General features: G+C 47.5%; 1 protein-coding gene across 5 annotated transcripts in view; it reads right to left on the reverse strand.

Annotated features, from left to right (window-relative positions):
- The window catches only part of LOC310760677 (maestro heat-like repeat-containing protein family member 7), a 70,051-nt gene that overhangs the window by 3,526 nt on the left and 52,020 nt on the right, over nt 1–14,505 (reverse strand). For all 5 annotated transcript variants that reach the window (XM_083609594.1, XM_083609596.1, XM_083609595.1 and 2 more), the window contains 7 exons: nt 12,222–12,362; nt 9,695–9,859; nt 7,538–7,693; nt 5,574–5,696; nt 3,530–3,629; nt 1,652–1,717; nt 53–606 (listed from right to left, as the gene is read on the reverse strand). In XM_083609594.1, coding sequence (XP_083465720.1) covers nt 332–606; nt 1,652–1,717; nt 3,530–3,629; nt 5,574–5,696; nt 7,538–7,693; nt 9,695–9,859; nt 12,222–12,362 — 1,026 coding nt within the window. In that variant the 3' untranslated portion in view covers nt 53–331. The remainder of the gene's footprint in view (nt 1–52; nt 607–1,651; nt 1,718–3,529; nt 3,630–5,573; nt 5,697–7,537; nt 7,694–9,694; nt 9,860–12,221; nt 12,363–14,505) is intronic.

A 14,505-nucleotide genomic window follows, 5' to 3' on the forward strand; every position in this document is an offset into this window, starting at 1 on the left:
ATCTCAATACTTAGCTCCATTTCACTCTTTCCTCCCCTTAATGGGCACTCACCATGCAAGGCCATCCTGGTTCTATGGAGGAATGCAAGAGGAAGTCTTGATGGTTCACACCACAGAACGTTCCCAGTTCCTGTCCTGCTGCGGACGCTGGCCGAATCCAGGCACGCTGAGCATCCTTCTCCCACCGCCTCCTTTCTCCCGCTCCTTCCTTTCTGGTCCTCTCCCATCATCTGTGGCTCCAGTGCCTTTTCGACTGGGAGTTGTGTGCAGGTCTCCTGAGCTTACGTCGAGCGCCTCCCAAGGGAGCGCAGGGGCGTCTTGGTGGGTGGAATCAGGCCTGCCGGGTTGGCCCAAATCCTCTCTTCCTGGCAGCGCTGGGCACCAACCGGTGGGAGGTGGGGGACGCTGGGTTCCACCGGTGCGTCAGGGCAGGATCCGGCGTGTCCCAGTGGCCCCGGTCGGAGGAGAGGCTATCTTCGCCCTCCGAGCCAGAAAATCGGGGTGAGACGGTGGCTGAGACGCCACAGGCTTCCTGCACCATCCGGGTGGCTTGCAAGGCCGTCAGGCGGACGGAGGGGTCAGGATCCTGCCGCAGTTTGGAGAGCGCTGGAGCAAGGGAGAGAAAGCCAGGCCCGTGAGAGAGGAGGACACGCTTTGGACAAAAGCAGAAATGGAATGAACCCAGGGAGATAAATCCCATAGCTGCCTGGTTTAAATTGTTGAATGGTCTCTTTAAATTTGAAGGTTCATTATTGTTCCACAAGATGTGTATTTCTTTAAGGGCCAGAGGAAATAACGTGACCTAGTTTTACAGCTGTGAAACAGTACAGCAGGTGCTGTTAAGCTATGTTAATTAAGCTGTTGGGTATAGTATATACCCAACAGCACCTAGCTCTCTCAGTCCCCTGGTGGTTGGGTTGGTGGATGGGTCGTGCTTATTGATATATTATAATTAATGTAAAAGGAGTTTTTGTTATTAAAACCTAGCTAAAGTTATTTTGCATTCCTTGTAATGTGTGGTCTCCCAAGCAAGCTCTCTGCAGCGCAACTAATCTGCAAATAGCCAATATAAATTGCCATTGGTTTTGCTTGCTTTTTTGTCTCTCCTGTGGTTTTGCTTCATTTTTATAAGATTTGAGAATGCGAACCCCAAACCCAGGCCTTTACCCTAACCCTGACACAAACCGAAACCCTAACCCTAAACTTAAACCTAACCCCAACCATAACTCTAACCCTAACCCTAACCCTCTAACCCTAACCCTTAACCTTAACCCCTACCGTTAACCCTAACCCTACCCCCTGGTTTAAATCTGCTTTAGAATTTATGTTAATCTTAATTCCCTTATCATCATGCGTACACCATATGAACGGAGACATGGTGAGAATAAAATGCGATACAATAAGATCAAATAAAAGAGAATGGGTGTGTGGCATCTTATGGATTGTATTTTTGCACTTCAGCATAAGCTGGAGGGACCATGTGCCTCCTTATTCGTAAACGATATCAAATCAAAATGTACAGCATAGAACCTTCTCTTTTTTTTACTAGACACGCGAGAGACGGTCTTTTAAATTTGTAAGTCTCTCTGGAGCTAGGAGTTCATGTCGTCATCATGCAAAGGGGCTTGAGTCCCGCGGTGTTGTTACTTACAGAGGAATATCAAGTCCTTTTTTTCCTGAGTGATCGCAACTGGCTCTGCACACTGGGCAACACAACCTGAAAGACAGGAAGTCCGTGAGCCTCTCAGGAAGTCACACCTTTCCCGCGAGCATCCCGCCTCCTTTGCTCCGGGACTAGGAAGACCGAGACAGAGAGGAGAGGCAGCTCAAGGCTGCCTAGACCACAGACTCATTGTGTGACTTCAAACAATTCACTCATTTTCCCTTTTAATTTTAAATGGTTAATTTTGTTCCAGCAGGTATATAGCATCAGGTAAGAGGAAAAGGGAGATTATGATATGATATGATATGATATAGAATCATAGAGTTGGAAGAGACCACAAGGGCCATCGAGTCCAACCCCCTGCCAAGCAGGAAACACCATCAGAGCACTCCTGACATATGGTTGTCAAGCCTCTGCTTAAAGACCTCCAGAGAAGGAGACTCCACCACACTCCTTGGCAGCAAATTCCACTGTCGAACAGCTCTTACTGTCAGGAAGTTCTTCCTAATGTTTAGGTGGAATCTTCTTTCTTGTAGTTTGGAACCATTGCTCCGTGTCCGCTTCTCTGGAGCAGCAGAAAACAACCTTTCTCCCTCCTCTATGTGACATCCTTTTATATATTTGAACATGGCTATCATATCACCCCTTAACCTCCTCTTCTCCAGGCTAAACATGCCCAGCTCCCTTAGCCGTTCCTCATAAGGCATCGTTTCCAGGCCTTTGACCATTTTGGTTGCCCTCCTCTGGACACGTTCCAGTTTGTCAGTGTCCTTCTTGAACTGTGGTGCCCAGAACTGGACACAGTACTCCAGGTGAGGTCTGACCAGAGCAGAATACAGTGGCACTATTACTTCCCTTGATCTAGATGCTATACTCCTATTGATGCAGCCCAGAATTGCATTGGCTTTTTTAGCTGCCGCGTCACACTGTTGGCTCATGCCAAGTTTGTGGTCAACCAAGACTCCTATATAATGTATACCCCGCCCATCTGGCTGGGTATCCCCAGCCACTCTGGGCGGCATCCAACAAAGATTTAAAATACATTAAAATGTCACACATTAAAAACTTCCCTGAACAGGGCTGCCTTCAGATGTCTTCTAAAAGTCAGATGGTTGTTTATTTCCTTCACATTCAACACGACGGCATTCCACAGGGAAGGAGCCACAACTGAGAAGGCCCTCTGCCTGGTTCCCTGTAACCTCACTTTTCACAGGGAGGGAACCGCCTGAAGGCCTTCGGCGCTGGACCTCAGGGTCTGGGCAGAACGATGTGGAAGGAGACACTCCTTCTGGTATACTGGGCCGAGGTTGTTTAGGGCTTTCAGGGTCAGCACCAACACTTTTAATTGTGCTCAGAAACGTACTGGGAGCCAATGTAGGTCTTTCAGGACTGGTGTTATATGGTTTCAGGGGCCACTCCCAGTCACCAGTCTAGCTGCCACATTCTGGATTAGTCGTAGTTTCTGGGTCACCTTCAAAGGTAGCCCCACGTAGAGTGCATTGCAGTAGTCCAAGCGAGAGATAACCAGAGCATGCACCACTCTGGTGAGACAATCTGCGGGCAGGGAGGGTCTCATCCTGCGTACCAGATGGAGCTGGTAGACAGCTGCCCTGGACACAGAATTGACCTGCACCTCCTTGGAGTTCAAAATGACTCCCAGGCTGCACACCTGCTCCTTCAGGGGCACAGTTACCCCATTCAGGACCAGGGAGTCCCCCACATCCGCCTACCCCCTGTCCCCCAAAACAGTACTTCTGTCTTGTCAGGATTCAACCTCAATCTGTTAGCGCCATCCATCTCCAACCGCCTCCAACTAGTGCGATGAAGCTCAGGGTGATAAAGGAACAGGGCCACTATTTTGCTCACCAAGAAAGATGGCAGCTGCTCTTCGGATCGAGACCTGCGGGCACTGAAGGTGGTCCAGACATTGGAGCAAGATGACAGGGATGGTCTTGACCTTCCAGGACTAGCAAAGCAAAGCGGAATGTTAAGAACATAAGCAGAGGCTGCTGGATGAGACCAATGGTCCATCTAGACCAGTCGTCTGTCCTCACAGTGGCCGACATGATGCCTCTGTCATGGAATTCTACTCCTATTAATCCAGAGCAAAACTCCATCGTATAGTTTATTATTAAAATTTTTATTTTTTACCAACAACCAAACACAAACAGTGAAGCCCCCCCAGGCAGCTGATACATTGGGTATACATAATCAATAATAACATATTCAAATCAGCCATATGTACAATTTTATATACGTTAACACTCCTCCATCCACAAGGTAGCTTTTAACATTTTAATTGCCGCAAATTGTTCAAAGCTACCCAAATAATTCAGTATCTTCTCAAACCAATCCTCCTCTTTCTCACTGACCTTAAACCCTTTCAGTCTGTGTATCTTCACAGATATTCTAAAATTATAATATTATTCAGTTTCTTCCTCCATTGGTTCACCCCTAGCTCTTCTGCAGTTTTCCAATTACTCGCTATAACCTGTCTGGCTGCAGTTACCATCAATTTTACCCATTTACATTCCTCTTTTGTTTTTAACTCGGTGCTACTCAGACTAATAAGAACCATTAATTTAGACATTCCCACCTTCCTGCCCACAATTCCCGAAATTTCTATACCAATCTGTTTCCAAAATTCATTAACTAACGGACAATCCCACCACATATGACTCCAACATATAGTTAGCAGAGTAAAAATGTAAACACGTTGCAGGATTCCCCCCCCAAACAGACCAGAGGCAATTGTATTTCATCCGGCAGAGATTTACTGCTTCTGAAGGCAAATGAGCATAATGGTCACAAATCCAAAACATTCAGGATTGGCCCTGGCCATAAGAAATCCAGTTGCAGCAGACTTAAACTTACAATAACTTATTATAAGTCTAAACCTTAACGCTATATACAGAACATCACACCAGAAGGAAAAGAGATCAGAGAAAGTGAAACCTAGGCTCTTTCTGGCCTATTATAGTCAGCATGACTTTGACAGAAAAAGATAACAGAACCAGTTTAAGCCAGCTGTACTCAGCTTCTCGGAAGGTATAACCCAAACATCATGAACCTTGAAATAATAATAATAATAGTAAAATGTCCAGTAGCACCTTAGAGACCAACTAAGTTTGTTCTGGGTACAGTACAAGCTTTCGTGTGAATGCACACTTCTTCAGATACCACGAAATCAGATCGCATGCACACAAAAGCTTATACATACCCAGAACAAACTTAGTTGGTCTCTAAGTTGCAACTGGACATTTTTCTTTTTATTTCGACTGTGTCAGACCAACACGGCTACCTACCTGAATCTAGAATCATGAACCCCCTGCTTGTTTCTTTCACCCAGAGAAGCTTCCAGAACATAGCTGTCAACTTTCCCCTTTTCTTGCGTGGAATCCTATTCAGAATAAAGGAATTTCCCTTAAAAAAGGGAAACGTTGACAGCTATGTTCCAGAACCCTCTTGAATTAAGTAGAATAGGAAAGGTCTCTGCACATCAGTTCAATACTTTCTGCACTAGGAAATGCAAACTGACAGCCTCAAGGGGAAACCTGCAAGCAGGATTTGAACACGAGACCCCTTTGCCCCCTGAGATTCCCAGCAACTGGTATTTAGCGGCATAAACTGGACTCAGTGAACTCAAAGGAGTCTTTACAAAATCTGGAACGTGCAGTCGAAATATTTGAAAAGGCGGCTCCAAAGATACTTGATTCCAAACCCGCAATCCTAGAAACTGAATACCAAAAATTGTGGGATCCAGAAAGACTTGAGGGGATTTGCAGAGATAGAATCTGAAATTGAAATGGGGCTACTTGCCATTTTTTGACTTGTCTCCCACCTGGCCCTACGGGGGGAAATTTGAAGCATACCCTGCCAAGCCGTTGCTAGACAAAGGCTGGGGACTTACGATTTGCCGGCAGAGGGTCTCTGCGATCCGAGGGTGGTCGTGCCAAGCCTTCTTGCTGTTAATCTTCTTCGGGAGGGACCAGCCCAGGAAGCGGAAGCACCTGGCGAGGGCATCCTGGCAACCCTGCCGTGGGGAGTCAAAAGGGGCGCCAAGCGTCAGTCAGGGAGAGGGCAGGTCAATGCCAACAGCGACCGCCAAGCTGGCAACCTCGGCCTCTGCTCACCCCCATCCTGACCTCCATTTCCGTCCCCTAAGTTGTCTTCCTCATTTCATTTTAAGTTTGTATTAAAATTTGTAAATTGTGACCGGGGGGAAATTGAACACACATTTTTTAAAAATCGTTTGGGGGTGGGAGGGCATAGAAATCATATGATGTCTTTAGAAGACATCTGAAGGCAGCCCTGTTTAGGGAAGCTTTTAATGTTTGATGTATTACAGCATTTTAGTATTTTTTTTGGAAGCCGCCCAGAGTGGCTGGGGAAGCCCAGCCAGATGGGCAGGGTATAAATAATAAATTATTATTATTATTATTATTATTATTATTATTATTATTATTATTATGTAATATTAAGATCCAGGAGGAGAAGTCGAAAAGCACTTCCTGCATCCTTCCATATGTATTTCTAATAAAAATAAAAATAAAAATAATTTTTTATTATTTATACCCTGCCCATCTGGCTGGGTTTCCCCAGCCACTCTGGGCGGCTTCTAACAAAATATTAAAAATACGATACATTGGTCCATGAAGCACAGGGAAATCGGATTCTGCAAACTCAGAACAAGGAAAGGTTGGGTTCAGTGGTAGGGCATCTGCTTGGCATGCAGAAGGTTCCAGGTTCGACGGCATCTGTGGGTTGGACTAGGAATGTCCCCTGTTTGAGATCTTAAGACAGCTGCTGCCAGTCAGTGCAGACATTACTGAACTAGATGGACCCAAGGCATAGCTGTCAACTTACAGATTTGAAAATAAGGGACCAGCAGCCTCGGAAATAAGGGATCAGCAGCCAAAATAAGGGATTTTTGTCAACCAGCTGAAATGCGAAGTTAAAAGGGACCAGATCATTTGGGAGAGCAGCGCCGGTTTTTAGCCCTTCGTTTCCAGAGGTTGCTGCTCAAGACACCAGCTGATGAAACACTGCAATTAAATAACTACAAGCAGCCACCACTTTGCATGCAAAATGAAGTCCAAGCTACGAAGATGCTGCTGCAGTTCTGTATCTTTTCTCTCGTGCTCCATCTGCAGCTCTCAGTTCCATCAGGCAGGGCGGGAGGAAGGGGGGAGGAAATAGCGCCCGAAGTAAACCCGCAGATCAGACCATCTATGCTAGTCTACCACTACAAATCTAGGGGAGAAGCGCTTGCGGTCCTTCCCTTGTAGCCCTTGGAACACCTGCCCGCGCCTCCTCTTCCTCTTCCTCCTCCTCCTCCTCTCTCTGAACTGCTTTCTCTATGGTTGCCCTCGCTCTCCTCTCAAGGCTCCTCAGCAATTCATAGGGCGCATCAGGCTGCCCATCTCATCCAGGTCCTTCGGCGGCGCAGCTGCAATACGACCTAGCGGGAGCGGGAGCGGGAGCGGCGGTGACGGGCAGAGGGGAGGCCCCAGGCAGAGTCGCTCAGTTCGGCGGCCGCGAGGAGGATGGCGGTGGACAGGACCGAGGCTCCCACCAGTCCCAGCGAGGAGGGGTTCCCGGGGGCCGAGGCTGGTGAGAGGAGGCCAGAGGGGGGCGGGCCGGGCAGCCAAGCAACACAGTTGGAGCCTCCCTCCTCCCTGGCTGGCAGGGAGGGAGGGAGAGGAGCTGCTTCCTTTGAAACCCGGGAAATTTAAGGGACATCATCAATCCGGGACAGCAGCGGGACACGGCGCTGGGATAAGGGAGTTTCCCGCCAAATAAGAGACGGTTGACAGCTATGACCCAAGGTCCTGACTCAGGATAAGGCAACTGCATCCTCTGTTCCTGACTCACCTTCACCACCTCGGGCTCCTCGTCTTGCAGGTGAAGGAGCAGCGGGAGCAGACTCTGGGTCACCTGCTCTTGGATGAGGTACTTCTCCTTCTTCTTGACCACGTTGGGCAGCTCAGCAAACAGGGCAATGGCAGAATTGCGGGTCCTGGCCTCTGCCTGTGGGCAACAGAGGCTGCTTCATGTGGGTGAGTCTTCAAACTTCAGAGCTTGGCTGAAAGCATGGGTTGATCAAATGGGGAGGTCCCACAAGCCTTGAGAAGGGAGAAACCTGCCACTCTGACTGCCCCTAGCCCTTGCTGACTGAAATATACCTGGAGTCGAGTGTGAATTTTGTTATGTATTGAAGTTCTCACCCTGGCCACCAGGGGGTGTTGTGTATATAGTTCTCACTCAGGTCCACATAAGTTAATTTAGGCAGGAAACCCTGGGCTGTTATTGTTACAATGTTGACAGCTGGCTGCCTATAAAAGCAGGCCGGCTGAGCTGTTCAGTTCAGTTCAGTTCCGGCTTACTAATAAAGAACTACTTGGAGAAATCTCTGTGTTGTCTGCTTTGTTCACCCACTGCTTAATAAATTTCACGCTCTTTATTCAGCTCGTAGTAGCAATGAACGAAACTTTCCCCAAAATGTCTAGCCATATATACACATTATTTACACAATGGGCCCCGCGTGATTGGCTAATTCCAGGCTGCTCCTGCAGGCCAATCAGGTTGCAGATTCACTTCTTCCAGAAGCCTGATTGGATGCTCCTGCAGGCCAATCAGGTTGCTGATTCACTTCCACCTGGAGCTGGATTGGGTGGCTCCTGCGGACCAATCAGACTGCTGCATTCTGGATCCTATTGAGCTAAGATTCAGCTCAGTACATAACACTGACCATGTCTCCAGCCTTCAATTCCTACATTTCACCCTCACTGACCAACCATCTGAACCTCATTATTTGACCCCCACTGCCCAGATCTTTGAGCAGGGGGGGAGTTTAGCTCTGCCCTCTTCCCACCCTTGCCCTCAACCCATTCCCCAGCCCGGCTTTACGCGGGATGCAATCCACTGGGGCAGTCAAGTACAACATTCCTTGTTTTGCTAGAGTGGACATGCAGGGGATGTTGGTCCAGCCAGTCGAGCTTCCTGTTACACCTGGCTGGAGCATCCTTCCTTTGCATTTGACCGGTAGGTGAGTGTGACCTTTCCAGATCTGGTAAAAGGCCAAGTCATGTAGCCATCTTCCCTTCTTTTTCGTCCTGCCTGCTTTCTGCTTCACCTGGACCGCACTGCTGGCTCTCTCAGCCAGCAGTCCTTGGGTTATCTCTCATATAGGGTAAACCTATTTGTACATATTTGCAACCTTAAGCCTAAAGCTTGCCTTCAGGGATCAGTCACACTGTGCTCTGCCTGATCGTGAGTAAACTTCTTTTTGTTACTTATGAACAAGACTGTTGTGTCTTTATTCTTTTAGGGTTTTGTTATGTACTGAGTTGAATAGGATCCAAAATGCAGCAGTCTGATTGATCCTAGAACAATGCAGCAGTCTGATTGGTCTGCAGGAGCCACCCAATCCAGCTCTAGGTGGAAGTGAATCCACAACCTGATTGGCCTACAGGAGAATCCCGGAATTAGCCAATCACGTGCAGCCCATTGTGTAAATAATGTATATAAAGCAGATATTTTGGGGGAACTTCCATTCCTCCTCGCCACTATGAGCTGAATAAAGAGCATGAAATCTACTCTTGACTCCAAGTATATTTCAGGATCCAAGGGATATTACCAGGAACATATCCCAATCTGGGCAAGCCAGATTGAACTGCTTATTGTTTCAAGAGACTCACGCGAGTCTGCAACCAGCTTCCGGCTATGTAATAGGGGAATGCGCTCTGCTACTTGCTAGCGTGAGTTAGGAAGGATAATATTAATCAACATATCCTCTCCTGTTACCCACAACGTTCCCGCACCTTACGGGTCTCGCACTGACCCAGCCTCTCCATTTTCAGGGCTAATGGAGGGGACATAGCCAAGCCACCAGGGATTGGAGGGAGAAGGGGGCACAGGGAGCCCTGAAAACAGAAGTAGGGGGCACGATGGGACCATGGACAGTTCTGGGGTCACAGGGCGGTGGGAGGCACACCCCGGATTGGAAAGTAACCTCCCCCAAATTCTTACGTTGCTGAACAAAGGAAGCAGCTTCTCAGCCAGGCTGACAATGTCGCTCCTCTGCATGAACTTCAAAAGGTTCTGGATGGCCGTGATGCCCTCAGCGACAACCACACCGTCTGCCTCTTCCAAGCTGCCCAAGAGCGTTGGCATGAGGGTCTTGACCTCCTCCACCTGCAAACAGGAAGCAGATGAACATCACTCCCTTCCCCAAGCTTCTTCTGGACAGAAAGCTGACTCTTGGGTCTCTAGATAATGTGGGGTGTGTCATCAATGTAGCAGACAAGTACAACACTTCTTGTTTGCCCAGAGTGGACACACAGGGGAATGTTGCTCCAGCCAGGAGGACTTCCCGTCACACCTGGTCTGGAGCATCCTCCCCCCCCCCACACGTGACCAGGTAGATGGCCATGACCCTGGGAGACCCCATAAAAGGGCTGTTCCTGCAGCCATCTTCCCTTCTTCCTCGCTTTATTCCATCTTGATTCCTTTTGCTGTCTGCTGGCTCTCAGCTAGCAGCACATGGGCTCATTCCCATATGGCAGGGATGTCCAACAGGTCGATCGTGATCTACTGGTAGATCCCCATGAGGTTTTGGTAGATCGTGGTCAATCTCTGGCTCCCTTTCCTTAGTGTTGCTAAAACTGACTCCTGCCCCACCCCCTCGTCCCGCCCTCCATTGTTGTATGATTTCTGGAAGGGAAGATGGAGATTTCTCTGTGCTGCTGTTTTGATCCACAACAATCTTTTTGTTAGTGACTTTACCCCTTTGTCCCTTGCCTTTAACCCCCCCAATAGAACTTCCCCCCCAAAAAAGTTATTTTTTTAACTTCCCCAAAAACAGGGCTCCTCTCTTCCCTAAAAAAGGCTCAACAACTTTGAGCTGAACCCACCACCAAAACGGGGGTAGATCACTGCCAGTTTTTAATTCTGAAAATTGATCGCAGTCTCTTGAGAGTTGGCCACCCCTACCATATGGGATGGACTCAAACTCTCTTCTGTAACTACAAGCTAAAGCCTGCTTTCCAGATCGAATTGTGAACTGAATGTAAGTAAATTTCTTGTTACTTTTAAGAGAAGACTGTTGTGTCTTTATTCTTTTAAAGAGGGATTAAATGGGAATTTAATAGAAGAAGAAGAAGAAGCCGCCAGACTGGATTGCTTAACTCAAGAGATTCAAACGAATCTACCAGATTGCTTCCTGCAATATATAGGGGAATGTGCTCTGCTACCAGCTCACTAGCGTGAGTGAGGAAGGATAATAAGGACCAGTGTGAGTGTGGAAGGTCGGCGGTTTGAATCCCTGCAACAGGGTGAGCTCCCGTTGCTTGGTCCCAGCTCCTGCCAACCTAGCAGTTCGAAAGCACAAAGTGCAAGTAGATAAATAAGCACTGCTCCAGTGGGAAGGTAAACAGCATTTCCTTGCGCTGCTCTGGTTTCGCCAGAAGCGGTTTAGTCATGCTGGCCACATGACCTGGAAAAGCTGTCTGCGGAGTGGCCAAACACCAGCTCCCTCGACCAGTAAAGCGAGATGAGCGCCACAACCCCAGAGTCGTTCGTGACTGGACTTAACTGTGAGGGGTCCTTTACTTTTTTAAATTATGCCCTGCTTCCCCTCTCCATGATGGAGCTGCTGAAAGCGGCTTGCAAGACAAGGAGAGCAAGCAGGAAAGGGGCCACGATCCATTCGCCAAGATCACAAATTGTCGAGCAGAAAAACAGCAGGGAAAGACCAAAGCACAAAGAAGATAATTGGGGATCAATGCCCTAAGCAGAAAACTTGTTTAGACAGCAATATTCTCAACTGCGGACGGAAAGCAGATAAAGAGGCAGTGGCAGGGAGTTCCGCAGGTGGGACACCGTTGCAGAAAAGGCACTTTTAACCTGTCGCCACCAGCCTTCCTGCAGAAGGCGGCATCTCATGCACTTGATATCTCTCTGGCCTGGTACAGGAAGGCTGTGGTTACTGTATTTTTTGCTCTATAGGACGCACTTTTTCCACTCCAAAAATTAAGGGGAAATGTGTGTGCATCCTGTGGAGCGAATGCAGGCTCCTTGGCTTCAGCAACAGCAACGCGAAGCCTCCGAAGCCCAGAGGGAGCGCTCCCTCCGCACTCCGGAGGCTTTGCGTTGCTTTCGCTGAAGCCTTCGGAGCGCAGCGCGAGTTTCCGCTGCTCTCCGCAGGCTTTGGGTGAACGCACCTTGAACGCACAAAATACTCCTTGTTTTAGAGGGGGAGAACAAGAAAAAAAAAATCTCCCCCTCTCTGCGCAGCGCCCCTTCAGCAAAGCGGCAGGAGAAATGGAAGGGGCTCTGTTTCTCCTGCTACTTCGCCGAAGGGGCGCTGAGTAGAGAGAGGGGAAAAAATTTTTCTTGTTCTCCCCCTCCTAAAACAAGGTGCGCCCTATGGTCGGGCGCGTCCTATAGAGTGAAAAATATGGTACATTCTCCACAGCTGCCAGCCCTTCCAACTCCACAATTCCCATGATTCATGTGAGAGAACAGATGTGGTTGTCCCTGCCCCCTCCTTCCTCACCTTATCAGGGTGGATGGCTAAGATGCCCAGAGCTCTCAGGCCAAGGGAACGGACGTCCGGGCTGGGATTCTTGGTCCACTCCTCAAGACTCTCAAAGATCTGGTCCGCTGGCAGCTGCTCAATCTCCTGGTAGTGGAGAAGCTGAGGAACAAGAAAGGACCATCGGCCACGTGAGAGAGGAACGGGCAGGATGCGACCACCTCTTTCCCTGGGATGGAGCTTGCCTAGATGAGCAGGGCCAACAGCCATAAAAACGTCCGCATTAAGTCTCCAAAATGCTGTGTGTGTGTGTATTATTATTATTATTATTATTATTATTATTATTATTATTCCCAGCTACTCTGGGCAGCTTCCAGCACACAAAAATAATAAGAATACGTCAAACATCAATAGTAACAATCAGATCCTGCATAAAATAGGTCACAATAACTTTGACAGGGTGCTAAGAGATTGTTCGGACCAACTGGCAGGAATCTTTACGAAGGTTTTTAACCAGTCTCTGGCCCAAGCCACTGTTCCACCCTGTCTGAAATCCGCTACCATTATACCCCTGCCAAAAACATCAAAGATAGACAGTCTGAATGATTTTCGCCCTGTGGCGCTGACACCCATTATAATGAAATGTTTCGAAAAACTGGTGAGGAAGCGCATCTTATCTTGTCTGCCAGTGGGACTTGACCCTTACCAGTTTGCGTACAAGGCAAAGAGATCCACAGAGGATGCTGTGGCACTGGCTTTACATGCTGTCCTGGCTCATTTGGAGAAGCAAGGGAACTACGCGAGATTGTTATTTGTAGAATTTAGTTCTGCATTTAATACTATTCTTCCGCATAGATTGGTGCCCAAATTATTAGACCTGGGACTTCCACCATGTTTGTGCAGGTGGATATTAGACTTTCTATCAAACCGTTCCCAAAGGGTCAGGTTGGGTTCCCACGTCTCTGCGGATCTCATCACGAATACGGGGACGCCGCAGGGGTGCGTGTTGAGCCCGCTTTTATACACGCTCTATACAGCTGTCTGTGCCCCCAAATACCCCAGTAATAAGATCATTAAGTTCGCAGATGATACAACGGTGGTTGGTTTAATTACGGCTGGAGAGGGGGAGACGGCCTATAGGAAGGAAGTTGAGCAGTTGGGGGAGTGGTGCAGGAAAAACAACTTACTGCTTAACTTAAAGAAAACAAAAGAGATTATTGTAGATTTAAGGAATGTAAATTGAATATTCAGCCACTCATTATGGAGGGGAAGTGCGTGGAACAGGTCTCGGTGTTTTGATTTCTGGGAATGGAGTTGAGAGACGACCTAACCTGGGGAGAGAACAGCAAAGACCTGAGAATCCTCAGGAAAAACAATCTCTCAAAGGACCTGTTGATGGCATTCTACCATTGCACTGTGGAGAGCATACTAACTTATGGTCTGTGCGTGTGGTTTGGGAGCTGCACGGCCAGGGAAAAAAACAATGCTATCCAGGGTTGTAAAGACTGCAGAGAGAATTATTGGGTGCACTCTTCCCACCGTGGATCAAATCTACGCTTCCAGGTGCCATAAGAAATCTGCAGAGATAGCGCAGGATAGTGCGCACCCTGGAAATGATCTCTTTCAGCTTCTGCCTTCTGGAAGAAGGTATAGGGTTATAAAGGCCAGGACTAGCCACCTGAAAAACAGTTTCTACGCTAATGCAATTCTGGTTCTAAACGCAGCATAAGGGGTCTCTGTAGTATAGTGGGGTTTTAGAGTTTTTAGGGGTTTTTGAATGTTTTATGTAGTTTTTATGTAGTTTTATGTAAACGCAGCATAAGGGGTCTCTGTAGTATAGTGTATTTTAAAATGGGGTTTTAGAGTTTTTAGGGGTTTTTGAATGTTTTATGTAGTTTTTATGTAGTTTTTCAATTTCATTGTTCCGCAAGGGACAATGACAATAAAGATATCGTATCGTATCGTATCGTATCGTATCGAAATAAACAACGTATACCAAATACAGCAATATGCAATAATCCAACAGTAAACACTAAAATGAAACATCAGCTAGTAATAATTAGACAGTTATCAATTACAATAAAGAATTACTCATCCATAATGGATAAAAACAGCAGCAAATCACAATGCATAAAATTCGACAAGTCATGCAAGACGATGTAAAAGGATTAAGTTGAGAAACAAGGGCACACAATTTATAACATATTTTTTTTAAAACTATCCCTGAACTCTCCTCCCAGCTGCTTCTCATTGTGTGCAAAATAACAAGGTGGTTTAGGGCAGGAGTTTTCTACCTTTTCAGACG

Source organism: Podarcis filfolensis (genome assembly GCF_964270895.1).
Source record: "Podarcis filfolensis genome assembly, chromosome: 4".
Lineage (NCBI taxonomy): Eukaryota > Metazoa > Chordata > Lepidosauria > Squamata > Lacertidae > Podarcis > Podarcis filfolensis.